Raw genomic sequence first — 12,818 nt, 5'->3', positions numbered from 1 at the left:
TATAACCACTATACGGTCCGCTCTTTTGCTAGCCTGTGTACAGCCGCCCTTTACCCTGCAAAAGAAAACGTAAAGAGGCTAACGCTAAGGTTAGACCCTCACCGATTTTCTTTTGGAGGGTAGGGGGCGGTTGTACACAGGCTACTATTCTGCCTTTCCCCTTTCACGGCTAGGCTAGTCAGATGCGACAGATTGTTAGAGAACATTACTTTTTCTAGCCATGTCTTACCGAAGTCAATCATTCCTTAACTGCACAAAAGAGGAAAGACTAGTGTGTCTGACAAATGAGGTAACTTTAATAAAAGAACACATACAATAGGCAGAGTCTGATACTTTAAAGAGGGCAACACAATTTTATTGATGAAATCATTTGGCACATGTAAAGTTATCAAGTAACAAATTTTCTTCCTATTTCTGCTTTTCTTCTTGGTATTGGTAATGAAGTTTGGCCACATCTGTTTGAGAAACCTTGATCCATCCATTCTGTCTCATATGGTACACTGTTGAAAAAGGAAAAGAAAAAGACAGTTGACATGAATTAAATTAGCCTGCTATTTGAACTCGTGTTACAACTTTGCACTTATGTTACCTGAAAATGCACTTATTTTTAGCCAAGAAGAAGCACATAATGTTTTCACGTCTATTATTACTATTGAAATTTGGAAGTCATGTGGACAGCCCCATTTGCTTATTATACAAAAATTAGTCCAAATGCCCTAGATACAAACATTTCTTACTATTCCCATGTTCCAAGGCGTGCTATCCCTGGGAGGAAACTTTTTTAATGGAAGGGTGGGGGGGGGGGGGAACAAGTGGGTCAAGGAGAATTTTTCCCTCAATATTTTGTTAGCAATGCCATAATGAACAACTAGTTTAATAGGAGTATTTTTTTGTTGTTTCAAGGAGTTGGGTAAAAGGGAGAGTGAAAGCATGCCAAAGGTAATGGCATTCCAGGTCAGTGCTTTAAATTCCCCAGTTGCTACATTTTGTATAGAGAGTTTTCAACTGATGTTTTGAAATCAACACATTCTCCTGTGTATACTCACAGTTCACCACTCCTCCACTGTATGCATCTCTGTGAGTGGCATGGTAAATGGCTCTCTGACCCAGGTCATAAGCTTCTTCAACACTCAAGTCGTACTTATAGCCACTGTCCAATACACCATAAGCATAGGTGGAGCCAGAGCCAACAGAGAACATGTCATTGGACAGGCGAGTGCCATCACTATCAACATAGTACAGACCTGGCCCCTAAGATAATTAAGGAAAATGTTTATTCCTTTTTCCCAGTGAGCATAGTAATTAATCCTGCAATCTGCCCAGTTCTTCAAATGGTCTAGGTTTCCTATTTCTGTCCATGGTCACAGTAAAACTTGAATAGGTTTTTGTCCATGTCTTTGAAAAAATTGAGACAGCTTCCTGTACATAAATTTAGGCTTTACAGGATGAAATTATCTGCTTCACAGAGTCACATAGCCATGAATGGCATAGCAAGGGTACATCTTATAGTAAAGTTGTCATAGAAAATAAGAGACAGAAATAAAAGGCAGAACCAAAGAAAATAATGTACACCACTAATGCACAAACAGCCAAGTAACTCACTCTTTTATCCCAGCCACAGATCATGGTTCCCTACAAAATAACGATTACATAAAAAAGGTTCTCAAGAAACAATGCAGACATGAAAGTGAACTATGTAACTATCTATCTTATTTTTTTTAAGTGTGCAAATGATTTTTATCGAGCTTTGCTTGTTAGTCAAAGGACCATGACTTTTAGCTAGTTGCAACCTTTTTCAGCTGGAATATATAGGTGCTTTGGATATACCGTAAGTTGTACTGTTGTAAACCATGGAATGGTGATAAAAGATCTATTACAGTTTACTTCTTCTATGTACTTGGTAGAAGTTAAGATTTGCCAGTCAAATTATTTGGGCCAATGATTCAGCTGACCATTGCAGGTTGGTTAATACTCACCATGGAGAGGCCCATGCCTTTGTAATTGTACACCATGTTAGCAAGAAGCTTAGAGGCAGCTGCCACTGATATTCTCTCTTTATTGCGCAACTCATAAATCCTGCATAGTTGGTGTAAATCAAAATATCATACTTCAGTTTCATGATAAAATCATTTGCTCAAAATTTACTCCCAGGCCACTTTTAAACAAAACTCTTCTCAAAGCTTCTTGTATTCTTGAGTCTATTTAACAAATATACCACGAGTGTGCATTGGATATGAGATGATAGATAGCCAACGAGGCGCGTAGCGCTGAGTTGGCAATAATCATCTCATATCCAACAAGCGCGAGTGGAATAATTGTTTTATTAAAAACATTAAATTAAATTATTAAATTTTATTAAAACATTTTTAGCTCCCTTTTAATTTTAAGCTGACACGTACGCTTACCATATTTGTAGATTATGGTATATTGGCTGATATACCATAATGGCTAAACCAATAAAAGGTCTTGACTTGCATTATCCAATAATCTAGTTTTTAATAATCTTGATTAAATTTACAAGTTTGCTCTTTGAATGGGATTTTTAGAGACTTGGGCTATTTCAACATAATTTTGCCACTTTTAATAACCCATTAACACCAAAGCTAAAACACCTGTTAAAGGTCTTTTATTAGACACAGTTTAAAATTTTTTTTTTTCATAGAAGTTGATTGAGGTGATCTTTGTTGACTTCATATCTTGTACAATGAAAATGCAATCAATCAATCAATCAATCAATCAATAATCTTTATTTATACACGATAAGTATTTAAAGCGACACTTTGCTTGTAGTGATTATTTAATAAACACTATGTAAAATTCAGTTTTTCAGTTTTCTGTTGTTGATTTTTACTCCAATAAACCTAGTTTAACAAAGATTGTTTTGATAGTGTGAACGGGGCATAAGACTATCTAAATCAAGGTTATTTCATTTACATGGAATGATGAAGTTCATGGCTATTGACAAAAATAAAAATAAACTTTTATAATCATATAGCAGATGTTATGGTTATTCACCACTGTTTGGCGAACAGAAGCATCACTTTAACTATTACAGAAGTCTTGAATCTTTCACTCCCAAAATCTAAATATTGATTCTCCAAACTGTTTGTAACATGTTTCTTATGTTTTCAGATCAGAGAATTTGGTGTTAAATTGAAGAATTTCCCTTAGTTGATATTTTCCTTACCTCTCCTTCCCTACCCACTTAAAAATGCATCAATGTTGTAAGGACGAGTTAATTTTTGGTCACTCCTAAGAGTGTAACAGTTAACCACCCCAATCAAACACAGATTTTTAATACCTGCATTGTTTGGCAAGAAGTCTCTCCCAAAAAGAGCAGTCAGCGGCACCTCCAGCCATTGTCCCAAGAAGATATGGATTGATTTCAATCACTTTTTTCACTGTCTGTGAGGCTACACAATAGTGCAATAAGAGGATGTCACAAATCTAAAGGACAACTCCTCCAGGAAAGACTAATTATTGAAAGCAAAATAACTTGCAATGGAGATTGTAATGAAAAATCGCTGGTACCATAACATTTTGCATGACACTCACTCAAGAGAGAGTTATTCAACTCATGGAAAAAGCAACTTACCTATGTAGGATCCAGCTGTTGCTCTTGAGTCAACTGCTACGATAACACCATGTTGGAATTTAAAGGCCAAAGTAGTTGTACCATGATCAAAATGGATCTTAACATCGCTTTCTCCATTGGAAAAAGGTCTCAAAAACTCTACAGGCTAAAAATAATGAAAAATAATTTCCTTCAGGAGGAAGATTATGATTTGTTTTTACTGCTGTGTAGGTTATTGACAAGTGAGGCAAAGTCCAATTTTTTTATAACTCTGCTGTTATAATCATATTTACATGTTGCATTTTTTATAAAAGTGGACTTAATACAGGCTGTATCTTTCATCAAAAAATTGGATGTATGTTAAGAGTTTGACATGTTGCTCAGGTTCTACATGACTCAATTGCTATCCGCACAAACGTTTTCTGACTGAACTTAAAAATCTTACCCTGACAAAATGAAAGGGAATTTCACTAACGTTTAGTTGCAATAGCGTTCTCTTCTACGCTGCTTTTAGAGGCTAAAAACTTATCAAGCGCTATAAAAACTAATAGGGCCATGTTTTGTAACTTCATCTATCAAAATTTCTCGCAACTATTCTATATATTGGAAATAGTTCAATTCTCATTTCGCACCTCTGGCACGTGGACAAATGTCAGAAAAAAAAAAGGCTCTTTTATGGACGATATAATCATATATCTCTGAAAAAAACCAAAGTCTCTGAGATTGAAATTGATGCATACCATTTCAGAATCAAGTAAGTTTGATTTTTTTTCTAAACTGAGTACTTTTTAGGGACCAAATCTATCCAAGCTGGGATGCGACTTTGTCTATGAGTAGATGACGAAGCATATTTGTCAAGAAGTATTAAATTATGGACTTACATCTGTTCCAGGAGGAACAGCAAATCGGCAGTCATTCAAAAAGTTTGCTGATAGATCCCTGGTCAATTCTTCATCCCTTGATCCTCCCTTTCTTTGTCCAAAAATATCATTCAAAGACAGATTTCTGTAACTTTGAGCTGCTGCCTGTACCGCCATTTTGGTCTTCCCGATATACTTTGCGATCCTAATTCCCGTAACATAATCGTTCGGAGAGGGGTGGTGTTCATATGCGTCCGTGTTCCGTTTTAAATAGGAAATGGAAAATAAGCGAAAAAGTAACAAATTCATATGAGATACGCCAATAATCGATTTTTTTTTCTAAAATTTTCAAAAATTCAACATTAAATAAGATTGTCTATGCTAAAATACGATCTATATCTCCCCTCCAGCTCCCTGTCGATGATAGGGAAACAAGGGAGAGGGTAGTTTTTCATGTAAGACAACGTGTTGAGCCATCATGGGAGAAAGCAACAGTTTCCTATGGCCGTTTAAAACTATTTTCATAACAGGAGCCAATCGGGGTATCGGATTAGAATTAGTCAAACAATTTCTAAGCCTCTCTCATTCTCCAGAACACATCTTTGCCACCTACAGAACACTAGAGACGGCCTCAGAACTGAAATCACTTAGCGAAGTCAACACGAAACTTCACATGGTACAACTGGACGTCAACAACATCGAGAGCTTCGATGAAGTTGTTTCAGAGGTGGAAAGCGAATTAAAGAATCACGGTTTGGATTTGTTGATAAACAACGCTGGAATTATGGATAGGAGTAAACTAGATGCTGTCACTGCAGAAGGCATGATCAAAGTTTATAAAACCAACGTCGTTGCTCCGTTGATGTTGAGTAAAGCATTCCTGCCCCTTCTTCGCCGTTCAGTATCTCAAAGAAACAGTGAAAATTCTTCCAAGACTTTCATTGTGAATATGTCATCTGGAGCTGGCTCTATAGCAAATAACACATGGAGTACGATGTACCCATATCGACCGAGCAAGGCGGCACTGAACATGATCACAAAGTCTCTAAGCGTTGACCTGGCTGGCGAGGGAATCATGGCAGTTGCGTTACATCCAGGATGGGTTCAAACAGACATGGGAGGATCAAATGCTTCGCTGACAATTAAGGAATCGGTTGATGGGCTGATTACCGTCATCGGTTCTTTAGACGAGTCGAAGAATGGAGGATTTCTGGATTATACAGGCAAAACATTACCTTGGTAGAACGATTAAGGACAGGACAGGCCAGGCCAGCGGGGAATAAGTGTTGGTAAAACCAAATAGTAACAGTAGTGCTGATGGCGTCTCTGGGAGATGATGTATCTTCCAGCCATATTGACGAAGATAATTTCTTCTGGAACTCCGGGCGACCGTGACAGTTACTGAGTTAGTTAATGAGGGGCTTCTGTAATAGGCTTCAAGCCCCGCTTTCATGTGAATTTAATCGCTCATTAAAATGATGGTCTCTCAAAAGTTTTGCCTTCCTTCATTCATACAGCATGGAAAAAGGTTAAATAGGAAGGGGTAGCTCTTTCAGATAACACTTAGGAATTAGTTTGATTGTTGAAATAATACGTTTTTCTCTTCGTGATTGTGCAGTAAAGAACGCGCAACTCGTACAGCCAGTCATATGATAAGTTATACCAACAGCGACAAAACCAAAACTCTCTTAAATTCCCTGCAGCTCAAGGGGCTTTTCTGTAGATTTCAGTTGTACATTGTGAAAACTCGCATTTTTTTTCTGATTGGCCGTCGCAACTTCTCATCATTTTCATTCACAAAAGTTCGATATTTTACGCTGGTGGCTCGTGAGTGACGTTCAATTGTGCGAGGTAGTTGGGAGTTACTACAGAGTGTAATTATGTTGATGCTGGCTGAGGAATCGTTACCACCTAAATATGAACCTTTCTAAGAATTGTATTTTCCCGCATTTCTGCAAACTTGTCAAGTCGGGGAAAACTGGGAACTAGTCATAAGACTCATCCACGTCTACGGCACTTTCTTTATTCGAGTTAGAGTTGTGAGTTCTAGCATGGCGGGTTCGGGAAACTACAGCGATCAGGAAAAGGCTCTAGAGTACGTTAAATCACTCATCAGACCTTTCCCAGATTTTCCTATACCTGGAATCATTTTTAGGTAAGTTTGTTACTTAAAGTTAGATATGCAAATATGCTTAGAGAAGATCACTCATGCGGCAAACAGCACCTGCATCCCGTGAAATGTGACTAATTATGGAGAATTTTGAAGGATACTTCTACGTTTTGTTTCGTTTCGTTGGTGTGGTTGTCCACGAGGCGAAATTCTTGCATAAGATGATGAATTGGCTACTCTAGTAAACTTAAAACTGTCAATCTCGAAACAACATTGTAAACTTTTGAAACATATGTGTGAACTGCGGTTATGAGACGTATATGAGAACGATCCTTCGCAGTAAAGCACTATTTGAGCAATAGTGAAAATCAGACCTGAAAAAAATTTCAGGCCTGTACGGGACTCGAACCACTGACCTCTGCGATACTAGTGCAGCGCTCTACCAATTGAGCTAACAAGCCAACTGGGAGCAGGCCATCAAATTAATTCGATATAAACCCGTAGATGATAAATCAAACAACAACAAACATATGAAACATATGTGTGAACTGCGGTTATGAGACGTATATGAGAACGATCCTTCGCAGTAAAGCACTATTTGAGCAATAGTGAAAATCAGACCTGAAAAAAATTTCACTATTGATTTCACTTTGATTTTCACTATTGCTCAAATAGTGCTTTACTGCGAAGGATCGTTCTCATATACGTCTCATAACCGCAGTTCACACATATGTTTCATATGTTTGTTGTTGTTTGATTTATCATCTACGGGTTTATATCGAATTAATTTGATGGCCTGCTCCCAGTTGGCTTGTTAGCTCAATTGGTAGAGCGCTGCACTAGTATCGCAGAGGTCAGTGGTTCGAGTCCCGTACAGGCCTGAAATTTTTTTCAGGTCTGATTTTCACTATTGCTCAAATAGTGCTTTACTGCGAAGGATCGTTCTCATATACATTGTAAACTTTCTTTCGATTGTGTCCAACCAGTTCCAGATGAGCCACAGGTGACCCAAGCTCTCTCACAGGCTCTTTCTCAGTGAATAATTAAAGAGTTTGTATAGTGGTTTAATTGGACTTGCTTTTGAGCTCAGTAAATGTAAAGTTGTGTGAATTAATCAAAGAAATAAAGTCTTACCTTCATAGAGAGTAGTCTGTGTTGTTCTCCTTGCGATTTGAGACCGTTTTGATGTGTTTTAGCTTGACGCCCAAAATTACCGTGCATAAAATACGGGAAGGTCAGAAACTTCTGTTGACACATACTTGCCAAAATCGCTCGAAAACAACACTTAATACTTTCCCTCAAATCAAAACTCGGCAGCACGAAAGCCAAATAGTCTCCCTTTAAGTTCACCAAAAAAAATCCCACAAAAGTCGGTTTGTCAAGCAACCAATCCAGTGAGAATTTCAAATTAACGGTCGTTCGGAATTCTTCTAATGCATGGAAGGAACTTGTTGTGCAGCTGAGAGACTGTTAATGCGCGTCAACCTGGACAACAACAACAACAACAACAGCATTTATTTGAACACGATAAAAAAATTCAGCAAAAGCTGATGTGGTCGTGATGTGGACCGTAGTCAAATCTCTCTCAATGGGTCCTCCCCATAGTCTTCCAACACCAACTCTTCACACATACCAAGGTACCCCGGGTAAGAGGATATTAGTAAAAATCCATTGAAAACAGTGAAGATGGACGGTATCAACGATCTAGTCAAGTCGATGAGTTTACCCGGGGTACCTTAGTATGTTTGAGGAGTTGGTGTTAGAAGACTATGGGAAGGACCCGTTCACAGAGATTTGACTAGGTTCCAGGTTGACTGCGCATTAACGGGCTCTCAGCTGCACAACAAGTTCCTTCCATGCATTAGAAGAATTCCGAACAGCTGTTAATGTGAAATTCTCGCTGGATTGGTTGCTCGACGAACCGACTTTTGTGGGATTTTTTTCGGTGAACTTAAAGGGCAACTATTTGGCTTTCGTGCTGCTGAGTTTTGATTTGAGGGAAAGTATTTAAGTGTTGTTTTCGAGCGATTTTGGCAAGCATGTCTCAACAGAAGTTTCCGACTTTCCCGTATTTTATGCATGGCAATTTAGGGCGTCAAGCTAAAACACATCAAAACGGCCTCAAATCGCAAGGAGAACAACACAGACCACTCTCTACGAAGGTAAGACTTTATTTCTTTGATCATTTCACACGATTTTACATTTACTGAGCTCAAAAGCAAGTCCAACTAAACCACTATACAAACTCTTTAATTATTCACTGTGAAAGAGCCTGTGACAGAGCTTGGGCTACTTGTGGATGAGCCGGTCAAAATTTTCACTAAATTGAAAGTAACGCACACACATTTTTCATCATTCGATCTCCTGGTGTAACATGGAGATGGGGATTTTCCGCCCATGAAAAAATCACGGAAACATTTCCAAAAAACACCATACTATTCCAAAACAAAGCTGTAGTCTCAAATGCAATCTGCGGTTGCAGTAAGTTTTCTGTTTTGTTTTCTCCATCCAGGAACTGAATGCATAATGAAGTATGAAACTGCGGAATCTTACGAAAGTCACAACAAAATTTAAACTTGAATGTTTTTTCCCTGTAGGGACATCTGCCCTGTTTTATATGATTGCAATGCACTAAGAACAGTTACTGACATCTTAACTGAGCACATAAAGGCAAACTTTACAGACATTGATGCTATTGTGGGTAAGTGTTGAAAACTTCTTATGTCAGAACTTAAGTAAGTAAAAGTTTCTCCAGCATTCTAATTGCACAGTGTTAGTCAGATCAGGGGATGCAACATGTTCAGACAAACAATAGTGGATTCTTACGTATGATAAATAGCGCTATCTACTGCAAAGATCGCACATCATACATATCTAATACCGCAGTTCAAAATATATGAACTTCATATATTCATTGCATCTCAATAGTGGATTCTATGATTGTGAATAGTCCATTTTACAGTTGTGTGCTTAGTTGCCAAGCTTTTGAACAGGATTGAGGCTAGAGGTGACCTTGTTATGATACAAACCTGGCTGCTTTTGAAATGTAAATCAGTTTGTTATCATGCTAACTAGATACTGGTCTCTATCACAACACCTTAAGCCTCACTCTGAATCAAAGGCTTGGCAACTAAGTACACAACTGTAAAATGGCCTGTTGTCTTTCAGACATACACTGAGATGAGTAAGCCTTTTAAGAGAACACCAATATCTAATATCTGTGTTCTTAGGCAAGACACTTTACTCTCCCAGTGCTTTCAATAAGATTTGAAATAGGTGGCTACCTCGGTACAACACCCGCCAGAGAGCGACTTGATTGCGACTTAGCGTGGCGACTGCGACTTGAGCGCGGTGAAATATACCCGGCAACTTGCAACAGAATAGCCGCCGGAGCTCCGGCGGGTGCCAGGTCTTATTGAAAGCACTGCTCTCCCCAGTACATGGGTGCTGGGGAATTTAACACTTGGGGTAACCTTGGGATAGACTAGCATCCCACCTAGGGGGGGAGTAGAAATACTCCTTCATCCTATGGAAATGGGAGTTAAGGGCCTGCCTGATGGGCCACTTGGCACAAAAACAGACTTTACCTCAATATCTAAGGTTGAAAGCAGATTCTGATGTAAATTTTACAGAATGCTGCTCTGTTATCATAAGGGATTTGTTTTAATTTTGGTAATTTTTGTAATCTTGATTGTTTCATTTAGAAGCCTACTTGAAACTTGTCAAGCCTCATGGTCCTTTAGCAAAACAAATAATTGCATCCACCTAACTTAAAATAAAAAAATTGATATTTTAGTATTTTTTGCAGTTAAAAGTTTAGTCTTTGTAATGTTGTGTCATTTCCCTCAATCCTGGTTTATATGCAGATGAGAACAAAAGGGAACCTGTATGCTAGTATGTTTAGATTTTGTGGTGCTCTCATAAATGGAATCAAAGTTTTTTTTCCTGTTTATCTTTTCATGATTTTTGCTGTATGTTTTGCAGGTCTTGATGCCAGAGGATTTTTATTTGGACCTATTTTGTCACTAAATCTAAATTTACCTTTTGTCCCAGTCCGCAAATCTGGGAAATTACCCGGGCCAACAATGAAGGTTTCATCAACAAAGGAATATGGCAAAGTGAGAATTATAAAAACAGAAATTTTAATGTGTGTGGTCAAAGGTTGTTGTAAGCCATGTTGCTCATAACTGTCAGGACTAATCCATGTGTTAGAAACATTAAGGAAAAGGAAAGGAAAAAAACAAGGACCGTCGATAGTGAGTTGCTATTTCATCATAAGAGTTTGTGGGAGTCTTGCTAGAAACTAAACAAACTTGTCCTAAAAAGATTATTATTTCCCTTTAATTGAGGAATTGACATCCAACAAAATTAATATAATTATGAAAATTGGTGTGATTATCAGTTTTCATTTTCAGGATCTTCTTGAAATGCAAGTTGATGGTATTCAGAAAGGCCAGAAAGTTGTCATATTTGATGACCTGCTTGCCACAGGGGGTAAGGGATGAGCACATGTATATTATATATACAAGGATCAAGCAAGTGTTATATCACCAATAACAAAGTAGTTATGTGAAAATCCCTAGGTGCAGGAAAACATAAGCAATCAAGTGGTCTAAGTTTTAACTCTGATTTGTTGCTAGGGGGTATGTGGGTTTTTTCAGACCAACTGAACTATAGATTTGACAGTTAATTTCATTTGAGTGAAGAACCAAAACCAAAGTTATCACAACAGCCAATTAGAACAAAGGAAAATATCCCAACCTTCAATCAGAACAAAGGAAAATATCATGACAGCCAATCAGAACAAAGGAAAATATCACAAGGAACCAATGAGAACTGAAGTTGAAACAAGCAAACTGCCTGCAGACCAGGAAAATCCAAGTGACCAAGTGGTTCTTTCTGTAAACATTTGTTGAAGGCTAACTGAGTATTGTGGAATAATTTCCGACATGAAATATTCTTTTATTTACTGTGGGTGATTATGAGGCCAACTTTATCATCTTTGATTTCAACAATTTCCTTATCAAAAGCACCAAGACAGTAAAAAATTGAGATTAAAATTTTTATACATTTATTAAGGTACCCTACAAGCAGCATGCCAACTGGTGAAAGACGCTGGCGGGGAAGTGTTAGAGTGCATCTTGATCGTTGAACTGGAAGAACTGGATGGAAAAAGCAAGGTCCCTGCTCCTTGCTTCAGCTTGATACAGTTTTAACTACCAATTTTATGGAACAAAGAATTCATACAGATTGGTTATATTCAAACTAGAGTACTGGAGACCTCTTTGGAAAACAAATTATAATAGATATAGCAGGTATTCCCTTGTAATCACAGTGTACTTTTTCCCTATGGTTTGGGATGTTTTGCAATTCTTCTCTGTGAGGAAAATTTAGTAAGAGATGAGGAATTTCATTTATTTCTAAGTATTTTAAAAAGTTTTTGTAAACAACCGTTCTGATGGTAGCGATAAGAAGGGTCAGCGGTAAGGCAATAAAAAGGAGGTGAAAACTTAACATTCTCATTAGACTTTTTCAAATGAAAGAAAGGTTGCTCAAAACTGTAACAAAGAACAAGGTGCTAAGCACATCAAAATTCTCAAACCAATATGTCTGGCCGCAGTGCAACTTTCTTTTTGGAAGGTTTCACTCACGCGATAATCATGATTGGTAACAGTTGAAGGTAGTAATTTTCCTCCTTAACTACCCGTGATCGATATTTTCTTTGTTTGCACAGGCCATTTTGATCACTGTCTTGCTCATGAAAAGAAAAAATACCGTGCTCAGAGCTCACACTTGGATTCTCGATTTAGATTCAAGGGAGGTGACCACTGGGCAGTATATTGGATAAAGAAGAAAAGCCAACAAAGTGATGGCTGGTTTCTTTAACTGGAGATGCAATTGTCCTAGCCTGTATGGCTAATAGAGGCTGATAGTTTCTAAAGAAACTGTTTGGGGCTGTGTCGGTGGGGGTAACGAAATAATTTGGATATATCAACAAAGTTGAAATGGTAAATTGGCCACCGTAACGATTACAAAAGCTGACGTGTTGAGTGTTAGCCCTTCGTCGGAGTGAAGCCTTTATAACTAATAGTTTTGACATTCTTGGGATTTGCTCCTTGGCTAAGCAACTTGAAGTGAAGACTTGTGCTGTATTACAATCAGCACAAGTCACCCGAGAACTGCCTCACGATTCTTTTTACTGTAAGCAACACACGGGTTATTAACATTGTTCCTTTTTTTCCTGGCAGCACAAAAAGTCTCAAACAAGTTCTAT

The 12,818-nt window shown here is 38.1% G+C and overlaps 2 protein-coding genes across 2 annotated transcripts; one reads left to right on the top strand and one right to left on the bottom strand.

The window, feature by feature from the left end:
* Nucleotides 1-276: 276 nt before the first annotated feature.
* LOC111321130 (proteasome subunit beta type-5) lies at nucleotides 277-4,640 on the bottom strand. Its single transcript, XM_022923916.2, has 7 exons — nucleotides 4,456-4,640; nucleotides 3,596-3,740; nucleotides 3,302-3,413; nucleotides 1,977-2,076; nucleotides 1,603-1,632; nucleotides 1,047-1,251; nucleotides 277-500 (listed from the first exon to the last, which is right to left on the bottom strand). Exons 1-7 carry the CDS (start codon nucleotides 4,609-4,611, stop codon nucleotides 409-411), a joined length of 840 nt encoding a protein of 279 aa, XP_022779651.1. The 5' UTR covers nucleotides 4,612-4,640; the 3' UTR covers nucleotides 277-408.
* Nucleotides 4,641-6,422: 1,782 nt separating this feature from the next.
* Nucleotides 6,423-12,058, top strand: LOC111321129 (adenine phosphoribosyltransferase). Its single transcript, XM_022923915.2, has 5 exons — nucleotides 6,423-6,589; nucleotides 9,142-9,245; nucleotides 10,529-10,662; nucleotides 10,960-11,038; nucleotides 11,624-12,058. The coding sequence occupies exons 1-5, from the start codon at nucleotides 6,486-6,488 to the stop codon at nucleotides 11,758-11,760; spliced, it is 558 nt and encodes a 185-aa protein (XP_022779650.1). The 5' UTR covers nucleotides 6,423-6,485; the 3' UTR covers nucleotides 11,761-12,058.
* The last annotated feature ends 760 nt before the right edge of the window (nucleotides 12,059-12,818 follow it).

Source organism: Stylophora pistillata, chromosome 3 (assembly GCF_964205215.1).
Source record: "Stylophora pistillata chromosome 3, jaStyPist1.2, whole genome shotgun sequence".
Lineage (NCBI taxonomy): Eukaryota > Metazoa > Cnidaria > Anthozoa > Scleractinia > Pocilloporidae > Stylophora > Stylophora pistillata.
The sequence above is the reverse complement of the archived record's forward strand: the minus strand, read 5'-3'. Positions and strand labels throughout refer to the sequence as shown.